At 36.7% G+C, this 14,535-nt stretch overlaps 1 protein-coding gene across 1 annotated transcript in view; it reads left to right on the top strand.

Annotated features, from left to right (window-relative positions):
- ARHGAP12 (Rho GTPase activating protein 12) overlaps window positions 1–14,535 on the top strand; it is a 65,614-nt gene that overhangs the window by 20,699 nt on the left and 30,380 nt on the right. Inside the window, exons 3-5 of the mRNA XM_010006975.1 lie at window positions 8,022–8,285; window positions 12,046–12,186; window positions 13,771–13,851. Of these exons, the coding sequence (XP_010005277.1) occupies window positions 8,022–8,285; window positions 12,046–12,186; window positions 13,771–13,851 (486 nt within the window). The remainder of the gene's footprint in view (window positions 1–8,021; window positions 8,286–12,045; window positions 12,187–13,770; window positions 13,852–14,535) is intronic.

The raw sequence follows: 14,535 nt of genomic DNA, 5'->3' as shown, positions 1-14,535 counted from the left end.
GTACCGTAATGGTGCCTACATAGAAATATGTCATGATGTCTTAATGATCTGTCTTAAAAATTACTTCAAAATCTGTGAGACAGATGAGATGTACAGCTACACATTAAATCAGTTGAAACAGTAAATGGCTTGTTAAGTGAGGGCTCTCCAGTCCTTTAGGAGATTATTCTGCTGCGTTGGTTATTCTGCAGTAACATTTCTAAAACAATTGAAGAATGTGTTGTGCTCTTGTGATACTGCCCTTCCAAAAAGCAATAGCTGCTGGCATGTTACAGGACAGTTTTCCACTTAGGTTTTTCTGGTATTTCCTTAGTGTACTTGTTTTTTTATTTATAAAATAATAAAAATCCTTGAGAGACATGGCAAATTATTCCCAACAGCTTTATTCTTCACAAATCGGCATTCAGACATGTAGTGGAGGTTCCCCAAAGGTCAAAATTGACAGCAGATAAACTAAAATGAAGAATGAACTTGGTGTTTCTACTAGTATTGTTGAAACATCCTTACTACAGAACCAACTTGATACTGCTTTCATGAAGGTGAGAAGAAAAATGGGTGTGTAAATCTACTACTGTATGGCATGTTCGCGTTGTTCATGATGCTGTCTAAATTTCTGAAATAGGTTTCAGATTGTTATGTCTGAAAGTACCAGTGTTTTATATGGTGAAGTGGACAGAGTAAAACAGGAATTAAGGAAATTTGCAGGCTGCCTTTTCAGTGTTGTGAGATTGGCCACTCATTCCTAATTGGGATAAACTTTCTGTATAAGCATGTATGAAGTAAAGTGTTTCGTATAGTATTTAGATTTCCTACTATAGGAAAACCAGCTTTGTCTATGTCCTTGGACAAAAGGTTTTTTATGGAAGGGAGAATCTGGATTGTGCAAGTGGCAAAGTACAAGTATGGTAGACACTGTCATCTTTGTGCATGTCTTACAAAGGATGTCATTGTGAGATCTTATTTCCGTTTTTTAAAATATTTGACATGACTGTTGCAATCCTTCCATCAATTATAAACTTTCTTTTATTGCCATAAACTTCCTACCTCCTTCATATGTGATAGTTGCTCACTGAGATGGTCATAAGCACTGCAGAAATGTGAATGGGGACACTGTAGGGTATACAAGAAGAATAGGTTTTCCATCGGCTTTCTCCGACTGGCCATTTCTGATGGATGATCTGAGAGTGTTGTTCCCTCTGGCACTCGGGGGGCACAGTTGGCTGCTCCCTGCTGCACAGAGTACCCGAGAGCACTCCTGCTGCACCTGCTTTCTGTTTTTCCTCAGTGCTTGTGGATGTGCCAGAGGAAGCCACCTCTTGGCTTTCCCTGCTGCAGGATTTTTGTAGTACAATTTACTGAATCATTGTCTTGACAAGTATGAAAATAATGTAAGTAGCTTCTTTTGAGCTACTGAGAATGGGGAATATGTTTAGTTTTAGAGGCCTTTTGATGCACATCTAGATTTTTATTTGTTTTAATGGGTGAGTGCTTATAATATAATCAGATTAAGATTTATATTTTTGGCAACTTGGGAGGTTTTTTTTAATGTTATGGGAGAGCCTAAGCAGAAGGGAATTCAAATGGCTCAAATGACACAAGCCCATTCTGGTAGAACATTATGTCCTGTGTACTAAGACTCTTTGTTCCATAATCTGGTTCCATAAACCAAAATATTAATAGATGTATTTATATTACAATGAATAGTATGTAAATATATCCAGAAATAGGAGAAAGTAATTGCTCAGCCTGTAACTAAATGCAAGTGAAATGCAAAGAAAATACTAACAAAAGTAAATCAGATGCTTAATTTTACTGTTTTCAATCTGATGGAAAGTTTCTGGCAGCCATTTAAAAAATACTTTCTTTAAAGCGTTTGCTTAATTTTTAAATGGCATGTTTTAAACATTTAACTGTTTAATGGCCTGTATCGGGCAAATATATTTTAATTATTTGTATGGTATTATTTTAATTCTACATTGCTTTGCAGTTGTTTTTTCTTACCACTTATAGTGGCACATCAGCTGAATATGAAAACTTCAATGCAGTTGAATATTTGTGCTACTATAGGTTGTCTGAAATTTATAGTCAGCTAAGAACAGTTTTCTAATACTGTCACCTTTTTGTGTTCCTTAACTTAGAGTGAATTATTCAGTTAAGGGTTGGGGAAGGTTAGTGCATAAAAAAGTTGGGTTAGCATTTCAGCTTGGCTTGTTAAAGTAGTTTGGTGCCTTCACCTCTGAGGTAGAACTTGCTGAAAAACTTCCCTTGTGGATGTTAGGTGTTACAGTAAGTTTGAAATGTCCCTGAATATGTTAGGAAGAAGTAGGGTTGTTGTACAACCAGCACATGGTTGTAGAGCATCAGCCAAGAGCAGAAAGAGGAAGGAGATGAGCTAAGTATTCCAGTTAACGCTGTCTCTTCATGAAACTGAAACTGTAGTGTTTCTGAGATTTCTTTTTTATCATTCCTGTTGAATAAACCTGACATTGAAGTCCCAGGCCTTCCTAAAAGCACACTGGCAATTCCTTGGCAAGAGGCTTGGTTGTTGAGGGAACTGGGATCCTTCGTTCCCTGTCTTGGGGTGCTGTGCGATGTGCTTGTTCTCCTTTCTTCCGGTGCTGCTGCAAAGAGCCACATTGCCTCATTTTCCTTCAGCGTGATGCTGTTCTTTCATGAGTATGGACAATCTGTTGCTTGGAACTTAATGAGAAATGTTGCCTTTGTATTTATTTTATTTTTAGCAGCTAGTTTCAGCAATCCAAATACTGCTACTGAAATGGAAGCCTTTAATTTCGAGTTCATAACTCTAAGAAAAGCTACAAACAGAGGCACAACAACTAAAGCCATTTAGTAGTAAAGGAGGGAGAACTATGTGTGGTAGGTCCATGTTTTGCAGGCTAACACTGCAGTTGTTCTTTAAGCAGCTGTTAAGCTCGGGAAGTTTTTTGCATTAACTGCTGTAAAAGGAAAAATGTAATTGCCAGTTTGAAGGAAACTGTCTTTTGATTGCTGGCATCCTCAATGTGTAGTATGTTCTTATTACAGAAAATCAAAAGCATTTTTAGGTGATGAGTAGGGAAGAAATTTGTAGTCCTTGTTTCTCCCAGAACTGCAGTCTTAGTTTGTTGGAGTGCAGTGAGCTTTTTTTTTTTTAACATTTGCTTTAATTGCTAATGCCTAAACAAATACTGTCATCTGGAAAAAGACATTTGCATAAGGTAATATTAAAATTTAAGGTATCCTCTGAGATACGAATTTTGGTAATGAAAAGTACCTTGTGAAGTATACTAAGTTTGCTTTTCATTGCATTGAGTTCAAGTGTTCAGAGGCCTGATAGTGTATCTGCAGCCTTTCTTGAAAATGTTGACTGTTCATTCATGAATGATTAACAGGTTGTTTTATTTAAAGGCACGTATCTGCTTCCTACTATGCCAAAATAGAAGCCATGTTCTGAAAAACCTGTGTGTACAGTCCCTACTTGAAGAATGCCGTGTGTTGATCGTGGAAACTTTGTCTTGCCTGCATGAAACTCTCTTCCTTATCATTTTGCAAGGATTTACCACTACCAGATTTTTCTATGGTACTGAACGTAAATATGGCATGTTTCTAAAGTGTTCAAGTACAGAACATTCCTGAGCTCAGGGAGAGGTCTGTGTTCCTGAAGTTGTCATAGTTTTTAATCGGACTTACAATTTTTGTTCAAGTTGTAGCATCATACAAGTATTTCTGCTTTCTAATTTTTTAAAATCACTTTTCTAGCAAGAGTTATTTATTGTTCTTAGCCGGAGAAAGCAACATGAAAAAATCTGAAATTAGTATCAAATAGCAAATGGATGTTGAAATGTTTTGAGTGTAAGGCATTTTGTGTGTGCATGCATGGGCATGTTGAAGGATGTGTTCTTGTGATTCTGATAGTGAGAAGACAAGGAGGCTCTTTGGATAGATTTAGTTCCATGTTTATGTATTCAGAGCTTGACAGTGCAAAAATGAAGCTTGAGGAGTGAAGTTCTAGCAGAAAGTCCTTATGTGCATACAGAGCTGCTTGGTGTTATATTTATGCTTCCCTTGACTGTGTGTCTCTGGTTTTGGAAAGAGTCATGGAAGTTCTCAGAAACTATTTTGATATAGGTAATGCTTTATTTGAATTTATATACTGCTAATGAGTAATAGGTTTGGTAGATGAAAGGAATACAGTTAAATTATTATGGTTTTTATCTTGAAACAGTTGAAGGCTTTTGCAGAACATAGTCTTGAATTTTAAACAGTAATGTGAAATGAAAAGGCAGGATGGTGCAGGGCCCCAGAGCTATGCAGGGACATCCAGTGGGAGCTCTCTGCAGGACTCTCCTTACCACATGTGAGGGGAGAGGATTTGCCTTCCTGCCAACATTGATCCACATGAAAGTACACTAAAGTTATTTCAGGAAACTTTAAGCTTTCCAAAAGCTGCTTTTCTCTTCAATAAATGAGAAATTCTTCACAAAGTTTGCCTTAATAAGGCTGGGTGCTATTTAGCCGAGCATTATTGTAGACACAACAACGTAGCTCATTGCGTGGCTAGAGGTATGAGGAAGTATTACTGTATGCTGTATGGTTATTTAAAATAGCTCCAGATAAGAAAGTTGTATTCCTCAAAGAAGTACTTATGAACAAGCTGTGTGTTGTTGTTAGATTGATGGCTTTGCATTTTTTTTATGCTTTGCTGAAAGCAGTAACTTACAGGTGCCTTTCAAAAATTTCGCAGTTCTTCCCCCCCCAAAAAAAACTACCAGAAGAGAGCAACAGGGAATCAAAGCACTTAAAGGCTTTATTGGCAGGGCAGTAACCTGTCTTGTTTGTTGCTCAGGATGGAAATTCCGGCTTTGCTTTGAAAACCAGAAATTGGTATATTGAGTTTGGAAGTACTAAGTATTCAGAAGAAAATCCCTCATTATGCTTTCATATCATATTACTGTTTTAAACTTAAATTAGTGTACTGCCTGAGCTATGTGGCAGTACCTTGGCTGTAAGCTTCCAGTCCTGGCTTAGCACAGTACATGCCCCACAGTTTCCTCTGGAGTTGTTCTGGTTATACTGCTGAAACCTCAGAATGAAACTTCTGAGCCATGTTCCTGTGTGTTGCTTGAGAAAATGTTCTAAAAAGAATGCTAAAAGCATTCTGTGTCATAGGCTCTTTGGAAAACAACTTTATTATTACATAGAACTGTTCTTCTAATAATGGCACTTTATTGTCTTAAAACAAAAAAGTAACTGGCAAATGCAGGCCAGACAGCAAAGCCTCCTTATTTTCCTATTGTCATGAGTGAAAGAGTAATTTTAGGAGGAGGCATGCAAGTGCTGTGCAAGCCACCGGCCTCCTGCTGCAGCAGCCAGGGGGCTTGTTGGTGCTGCTTTTGCCACTTCCTTGAAATAGAGGAAGAACCTGAAGGTTTCTGTGTTCCCCAGTGCAGGTGTATGTTGTTGCTTCAAATGATGAGCCTGGTGGTTTAATGGCAGGATGGTTTATGTGAGAAATGCAGCTCTGCAAGCTGATGGGGAGGCAAATACAGAAACAGCACACTTGAACAAAGATCTCAGAGAGGCTTTGAGCAGCCTCTGAAAGTTGGTTGAGATTACTGTCCCAGCATCCTGAGAAACAGAGATTTATCCCTGAAGACAGTGGGGTGGTGTTTCATTCATAGTCATGTTCTTTATGCTGTTAGTGCTCTCAAGGTCAATTTTACCAAAAGCAGCCATTCTATACCCCTCAAAAAAAAAAATAAAAAAAAATGGGGAGAAGGGAGACTTGGATAGTAGAAAAACAGTCTTTGACTGTTCATCAGGTTTTGTAAGAGATTTTTTTTTTCTCTAGTTTGGTTTAGGTAGAGAAGGATACTAGTTGGTCTTGGCTCTCTGATTTTGCCAGTGCTGCAATTTCATCCCTCCCCCTTGTGGTTTGCCTTAGACATACTGTACTTGCTATATCTAGTAAGCTGTGTTCTCTCTTTTAAGGGTGCACAAAGCAAGTCCATGCCCGTTTTAATCTCATTAAGTTCCTCTCTAGCTGTTTCCCCTTTTGGTTGTGGATATTGCCCATATTTGGTTCTAGCTATGGTGCAATCAGTTTATATCTGATTGTGTGGTACAATATACTGTCTTGCCTGAGCAAACCCTGATAATTTATGAGCACACTTGAACAAAGATCTCAGAGAGGCTTTGAGCAGCCTCTGAAAGTTGGTTGAGATTACTGTCCCAGCATCCTGAGAAACAGAGATTTATCCCTGAAGACAGTGGGGTGGTGTTTCATTCATAGTCATGTTCTTTATGCTGTTAGTGCTCTCAAGGTCAATTTTACCAAAAGCAGCCATTCTATACCCCTCAAAAAAAAAAATAAAAAAAAATGGGGAGAAGGGAGACTTGGATAGTAGAAAAACAGTCTTTGACTGTTCATCAGGTTTTGTAAGAGATTTTTTTTTTCTCTAGTTTGGTTTAGGTAGAGAAGGATACTAGTTGGTCTTGGCTCTCTGATTTTGCCAGTGCTGCAATTTCATCCCTCCCCCTTGTGGTTTGCCTTAGACATACTGTACTTGCTATATCTAGTAAGCTGTGTTCTCTCTTTTAAGGGTGCACAAAGCAAGTCCATGCCCGTTTTAATCTCATTAAGTTCCTCTCTAGCTGTTTCCCCTTTTGGTTGTGGATATTGCCCATATTTGGTTCTAGCTATGGTGCAATCAGTTTATATCTGATTGTGTGGTACAATATACTGTCTTGCCTGAGCAAACCCTGATAATTTATGATGAGATGTGGCCTAGATTAGCAGCATATGATTTTAATGTTTAAAAGTACATTATAAAAGCTCTTTTATGTAATGCACTATGTTCTTTTTTCCTGTGAAAGAATGCTACTAGAGGCACATGGACTTGCCTCCAGCAAAGCTTCTGAATTAAAACCAGGCAGAGAGAAGGTATAATATAATTTAGATGAGGTTCCTTCTGTAAGAGTGCCTAAATAATGTGCCCTAAAAGAGAGAAATGACTGTGCATTACCAAGAAACTCTTTAGTTTGATCTAATAACAATCTCGTAATCACAGTTCTTCTGAAAGCATGTGCTCTTTAATTGTCCCTGTATACATATATTATACTTTAAAAAATTGAACATCTGAAAGTCTGTTCCTCTCCTAAACACTTTAGAGACTTATTGGAAAATACCAATGTTTCAATATGTGCCCTGGACTTTTAACCATACTTTCTGCTGGCCTGTATGTTAGCAAACTATTTTTTAATGAGAAATTGTCATTAGTGTTTTGTTTTCTTGCAGATATTTGTTGTTCTACTTGTGTGCATGTATATGAATAAAATTAGGTAAATAAGAATATCTATTTAATGTCTATAACAAGAGAGTGGTAATCAGAACACTTACTATTGCCTAAAATATTTTTGCATAAGCATCTGTTTGGAAAGGCATACAGATAAAGCATCCAGGTGTTTTCCAGTGTTTCTTAGTCACAACATTGTTCTCATCTTTCCAACAGAACTGTCTTGTTTAGATCTTGCTGAGAAGATAAAAGTGCTGCTGTACATTCACAATCATCTCTATTAGCAGTGAGGGGGAAAGGTTGTGAAACCATCTTTGCATAAAAAGTGACATCTCAGAAATGCCACCTTTTGTCTTGAACAATACCACATTACTGAGCAATCCCTGAATTTTAAAGCTGAAGTTTTTCAACATGGCAAGCATATAATTATTTTGATGAATATTCCAGTGTATATCAAATCCACTGTAATACATAATTGTCACCTGTCATCTGGAGAAATGCTGAAAAATTGTTTCAGTATTAAATAAATATAGCTTGTGATATTTACCTTACAGGTAACAACCTAATGTTTCCATGCCTCAGCATTTTGTGGCTGTCCTTTGTGCTTTTGTACTTAACAACAGAAAAGGGAGTTTGTTGGTTTGTTTTACTACTGTATCTCCTGATTTGTAAGAGAGCATTCTAAAATTCATTTGCTCTTTAACAATACATTTCTTCTCTCAATAGCCAACTACTCCACCAAGTCAAGGGAGGCCTGATTCACCAGTTTATGCTAATTTACAAGAACTGAAAATATCTCAGTCTGCCCTTCCACCACTACCTACAAGTGCTCCGGTCCAAATAAATGGGGAATGGGAAACCCATAAAGACACGACAGGACGCTGTTATTACTACAACAGAGGATCACAGGAACGAACCTGGAAACCACCGCGGTGGGCCCGAGATGCAAGCATTAATAAAGGGGATTCCCACAGCCATGCAGATCATGAGGTAGTTCTTTCTGAGATCACAAGCAATGGGATTGTAATGCATATAAATGCTGTTTTGTTATTGCTAAGCTTGAAGGTGTCAAGGAGTGTCTTAATTTGTCCTTTTCAGTTGCTTTCGTGTACAAGAATGTGTATATGAACTGGATACAAGAGTAGTAAGCTGTAAAAATAAATGCCTTATGGTTCCACAGCAGATCCTGCAGCTTTTTTTCAAAGTAAAGGAAAACAAATATATTTTGAAACTAATAGTTCCCTAAATGCTAGTAGCATAAGACTACTATCAAATTTTCTCTGATGTAGAGTGTGTTCTTTTTCTCAGTGTAGTCAGCACATTTTTGGAGAAGAAGGTGGAGAAGGGAGGTGGAGTGTGACAGTGCTTCTATAAGTAGGATTTATAGGGATGCATTGAAAAAGGGAAGGGGAATTACTTGTTTTTATCTATATCAGTTAAATACACAATAGAACAAAGACTGGGATATGCAGGTGTTTGCTACTGCTTGGTTAATACAGTGGCAGTACATTTAAATATGATTCTTTCAGAGGAAAGTACTTTTGTAGACAGGAATTAAGGTGGATGTAGAGAGCTCCATAGTTCTGGAGTCAAAATTGGACTTAATGGAGCTCCACAGCACCATTGCGTTGTTGAGCTTTAAAATTTAATTGTGGGCTGTTCGGAAGTTTAGATTGTTGGAAGTCCTCTTGTAGAAGTTGGTCTCTGGGACTTTAGTGCCAGAAACAGGAGAGAAAAGGAAAAAGGACCCTGACATCTGGAAGCATTCAAACAAATTTTCTTGCCACAGGGTGGTAGGTAATACTTGTCAGAAACAGATAAACTGATGAAGTATTTGTGGCTGTCACTTTGGTATCTTTGACGATGGCCTGTTAATTTCTCACTGGCTGTCCTTTTTGCTAGATAAGATTCCAGGTTTAGTCTGAATCAGGTGATTGGTTTTTTGAGTAGCAACTTGGCCTTTGTAGCAAGCGCTGGTTTTCTGTTGTCATTGTTATTGTTCTTCCTTCTTTTCATGGAAGGATTTCCAGTTTTTTCTCTCTCCCCATCTGCTAATGACTCTTACTCATACCTCTGTACCACGAATACAGTACATGGTTGCATGTTCAGAAAGCTTGATTCTTAATTTTTTACTGCCCGTAAATAATTTCAACTTGCTGCTTCTGTTTATTTGTGATGCTCCAGGTATCACAGATAGGCCTTCAGACAGTTATATCCATCAAGTATTCAGTCTTTGTAAAACCAATGGATGATGCATGTTTTGACCAATTTTTAACTAGACACAAGTTTGTTTTCAGTAGCCCAAGTTCCTTAAGTAATTTGAGTCCTCTCTGACTGTGGTATCAAAGTTTGAGTCCAGGGAGACATAGATTGCAAGGTCATGTCAATCTACTTTCCAGCAGTTATGTGTTGATTTTGAGGCTGCTTTTTTTTTTCTTTCTTTTGTGTTCTGCAGTTGGGAGTATACTTTACATTCCACTGCTCATGTTCACCATTTTGTTTGTCCTCTGAGTACTTAAAGCAAAAAAGGTTGAGATCTGAGGCTTGAGACTTAGAGCAGATATGTCTTGATAATTAATAAAACCAGATTTAATTAATTGTAATGAATTTAATTTGGCTTTTACACACTAGTTTGTTGTGCTCATTCTCTTTAGATTTAGTACTAAAAGAGCGTATGCAGGAAGGTTAAATGCTAGTTGTAGCTCTACTGATGTGTCCTTGGAGCTTGTATTGTATTAAGTAGCAAAATAGCAAGGTGATATAAAAATGAGAACTGTGAATATATTCTAATATATGTCTAGTATATTAGAACATGAAATAACTTACAGATGGTCTTAGAACTTTGTGATTAGGAAAGAGATTTGTGATTAACAGATAAATAGATTAACAGTTCTTACTGAAAAACAGTGGCTTTTCTGGGATAATTTTAAAGTTTTCTGGTTTAGTTCTACATGTGTACAGTGCTTCCTCAGTGTCAGGAGTTGCTTGGAACAGGCAAATACAAATGCATGATGTTTATTCAGTCATAATTCATCTTAGTAGTAATAATAAAAATGTCCAAAGTCTACTGCTTTAATTGAACAAATGTCAATGCACTTAATATTTAACCATTAAAACATACTGTAAACTTAAATATGTGTATACAATATAGCTATCTTATAAAACAGTAGTTCAAATGAGACTGACAGCACTTTTATCGACTCCCCAGTCTTAATTCTTTAGGTGTAAAAATGGGACTTATTTGTTTTTTTGTTTGGTTGGTTGGTTTAATCCGGTGGCTAGAAATTGACGCTTCAGGTGTTCATGTTATCCCACATGCAAGAAAGGTAGTATTGTTTAATCCTGAATTTAGATGCTTATATTCAGTAGGTTGTAGAGGCTAGTTACAGTTGTCATATTACTTTATTGATGATCCCAAAAATTACCCATGGGTTTTGCTATGCTTGGTGAGATGGCTTGTGTCAATGTAGGGGGTTTGTGTTGCACAAGTGATAAGGTACTGAGAAAGGCAACACCAAAACCCCATGTAATAATGTAATAATGTCCAATGTAATAATTTGGAAATGTCACTAAACATGTATCTAAAAACTGAGTTTTACAAAACACATGAGTTTCTGATAGCTGGATATTTTATCAGTAAGATTTAAGCTTTTCAGGATATTTTTTTTTCTAGTTTAAAACTGAAATTCTGCCTTTCTTTTGCTTTTTAGTTTTCCTCAAAACCCTTGTACTTGTGTTACTGAACCACAGTCAGTATCTACCCGTTTCTGAATAGGAGGGTATGTTCCCTCTTAAGTGTAAGGCCTCCTACTAGCTGAGGATCCAAGACAGTGTGAAAGGAAAGCTGCACTAAATGCTCAGTGGACTAGTGCAGAGATACTGTTGTGAGAGATGAATGCAGGGAGAGGGAGTTTTTGGGAGAGGTTTTTTTTTTTTTTAATGCACAGAAAGGATACCTTGAATTATAACAACAATACGTTATCGAGGAAATCATAGAAGATGAATAGAGGTGAGCAAGGTGTACTAGGGAACATTCATTGTTTGTGTGCATGGAATAGTCTTTTTCTACTTTGCACATCAAACTTGTTACATTATTTTCTTAAGGTAGATGCCAATTATAATCTTAGACCTCAGCCAGCTGTGCCTGCAGTTGATAGAAAGCTTTGCTTTGGAATTGCTCTTTTTCATGCACGTTGGAGTTGGAAGGAGGAGAGCGAAAATACCTAATTTTTAGGATGCATTGCTCAAGTACTGTAAAGTGCTGGAACTGGAGATTCAAGTTGTTCTTAACGATTATTGTCTTTCCAGATATGGGAAGAAAGGATTTACTTATGGAAGCTGGGATGTTGACAGAAAACCAATGTAGCAGGTCTCCTGGGTTTTTAGGGGTGATTCAGATTACTAAAGCTAACTCTCTTCATCATTCAGTAATGTAAATCTGTGGGAATAAAACTTGGATTGGCAAAACCATTGGAGTTTTAAGTTTGAGTAGCTGAAGCCTGGTATGGTAGAATTAAAAACATTGTATCAATACAAACCAGTTGTTCTGAAAATATTTTAAATTGCCTAGCAATTATAAAATATTTCTGTACTATAAAAATGCTTCTCTTATTCTCTGATGTAACATATAAAAATGTGAACTCCCTGCAATTTATTAATACTCTCTTTCTAGTCAAATAATCTTTGATCTTTCAGATTCTAAAGCGCTTTCATTCTCAAAACTGCCTTGTATGTTTCTGACTACTTGTAGCATCTTTCATCAGAAGAAAACGACCACAGTTCTTGTTACAGCCAGTCAGATAGTCAGTATGGTTCTCCTCCAAAGGGTTGGTCAGAAGAGTTGGATGAACATGGTCAAACCTTATATACCAATGACTATACTAATGAAAAGGTACTTTTTCCTTCTTCTCATCACACTCTAAATCTTTTCCACTATTTCACTGTTGGAAATGTAGATTTCATTTCTAGAAGTGAAAAGCATTCCTCAGCAGTATCTCCCTTTTTTTAAAATATGCACAAAACTTCAGCAACTGAACTGACTTTTTAATTCTTTGTATATTCTTTACTATTCAGAAAAAAGTTTTCTTATTTCCAGTTGCATATCCAATTGTATTAAATTAATCTATAATGTATAATTTTTTTCAATTCTGCCCTCCCCCCATTCTCTTGGTTACGTGTCAGGAGTGAACTTCATACCAAGATAATGTTTTTCTTACTATCCATTAAGTGGTGTTCTAGTCTACGTAGGCCTTCCAGATAGGATGGTTTCAAACTAAAAAAATGCTGCTCTATTGGTTTAATCCTTTACTTTGTTAGAGATTTTTAGTATTCCTTTCAGATATAGACAGACTTCTTACACCACAGCTATATCAGCAGATTTGTGTTCTATACTAAGTATCTAACTGCTAGTGACAATTTGCTGTGATTCTGGGTATGTCATAAAAGTTTCTCCCACTTAGGATTAATGACAGTATGTGCTTATATTTGTAAAGCAGTTCATTTTTCTGATTGTTCACTGAAGTTGCATTTAGTTTCTTTAACTTAAGAATGTATTAATTGAAACAGTAATTTGTTTACTGTATTATAGTGCCACCTCTTTTCCAGTTGATATATGGAAATGTTTTTTTGAAATAAATTTTCAAATGATTGAGTTTTACATCGGTTCTAGAATTGTATCCTGCTTAATCTGTTTCTGCTAAATATCTGTAGAGCACATACCTATGTTTTGGCAAATACTAATACATTTTTAAATTGCACTGGGCTTAATGTAAAACAGTGTTTCCTGTCACAGTTTATTTGAAGGCAATCTTGTGAAACCTGCTTGAGCCAAGAGTCTTGCTGTGATGTTTCTGTGCATATTTTTTATGCAATGATCTTGTAGAACTTTGCTGGTTTTAATTCTTTCTGCATAACTAGTCACAGTTGTCATAGGTTTACCTCTTTGATTGTGAGATGGCATATAGAAGTTACAGAAATTATATTATCTTCATGATTTATTTAGGAACTTTGTCTTGTGTTCCTGTTGATGTTTTGTCAAGAATTGCAATTACCTCTTAAAGTACCAGCAGTTGCTGGTTGAGCTTCCTGTAATTCTGTAATTTTATGTATAAAATCCTTACGTAGCTATGGTGCGAAGATTGTGCCTCCTTAAATTGACATCTTAATGTTGATAAGAATGAGATACACCATCCTCAAAAACATCTGTTTATCACAGTCTCTTGTGTGATATTGCAGGACTCTTTTTTTCTGAGGAGTTACAGAAGGAAAAAATACTAGTGAACCCAATTCAGGAAGCTGAAAACTGTTGCATTCCTTGCTAAGGAACCTTGGTTAGTTAATGGAGGATGTGCACTAGATGCTGCTGAAGTGGATGGCACGTCATTAAAAATTAACTTTAAATCCCAAGTATCAAAGATTTACTATGTTATGACTGTCACTCTGAATATCTTTCCTATCATCACATTTCTTTCTACAGTGGATAAAACACGCAGATGAACAAGGTAGACCATACTACTACAGTGCTGATGGTTCCCGGTCAGAATGGGAGTTACCGAAGGTGAGTGACATGAAAAAGAATGGCCTCTGTTTTGGTGCTTGTGATCTGATGTGCTTTGCTTCTTGTTTATATGAAAAGCATCTTTGAAAATAATTTTTCATGAGCCATTTGGGCAGAATGTACTCCTGAATTCCTTCTTGAAACTGCTGAATCTTGGGTGGCAGCAAATACAAGTTTAAGAGAAGTAAATGAGCAATTGACTCTTGGATTCACGGCCCAAGAGCGTATGTGTTTCAAGAAGTCCTTAGCTTTTGACTTCAAATGTTCTGAAACAGATTTAATATTTCAGCAAAAGCTTTAGCTAGTTTATATAACTATATATCTGAAGAACATACAGCAGAGATGTTACACTAGTGAGTAGCTGAAGCTTGATTGAAGATTAGTCTCTCAGAATCTTACCAAAGCTGATTCCGAATGTGCTTCAGAAAAAATGAATTGGAAGGAGAACACAGACTGCAGAACTGCTTTGAGGGAAAATAATCTGTATTGAAAACTCTTCCAAAATTTGCTGTGTAATAAAGTGATGGAATGGCATGCTCATGTAATGCTGTTAAAGGAAAAAAAAGAAGATAATCCTTTTGTTAGATGGTCCTTTTTAATCTGGGCTTTATTAGAACTAAACATTGACAACAGATTACTAGAAATAGCATATTAGCTGAGCTAATAAAATAACATCAAAAATCT

The sequence above is a fragment of the Chaetura pelagica genome, unplaced genomic scaffold (genome assembly GCF_000747805.2).
Source record: "Chaetura pelagica isolate M959 unplaced genomic scaffold, ChaPel_1.0 scaffold17, whole genome shotgun sequence".
NCBI classification, from domain to species: domain Eukaryota; kingdom Metazoa; phylum Chordata; class Aves; order Apodiformes; family Apodidae; genus Chaetura; species Chaetura pelagica.
The sequence above is the reverse complement of the archived record's forward strand: the minus strand, read 5'-3'. Positions and strand labels throughout refer to the sequence as shown.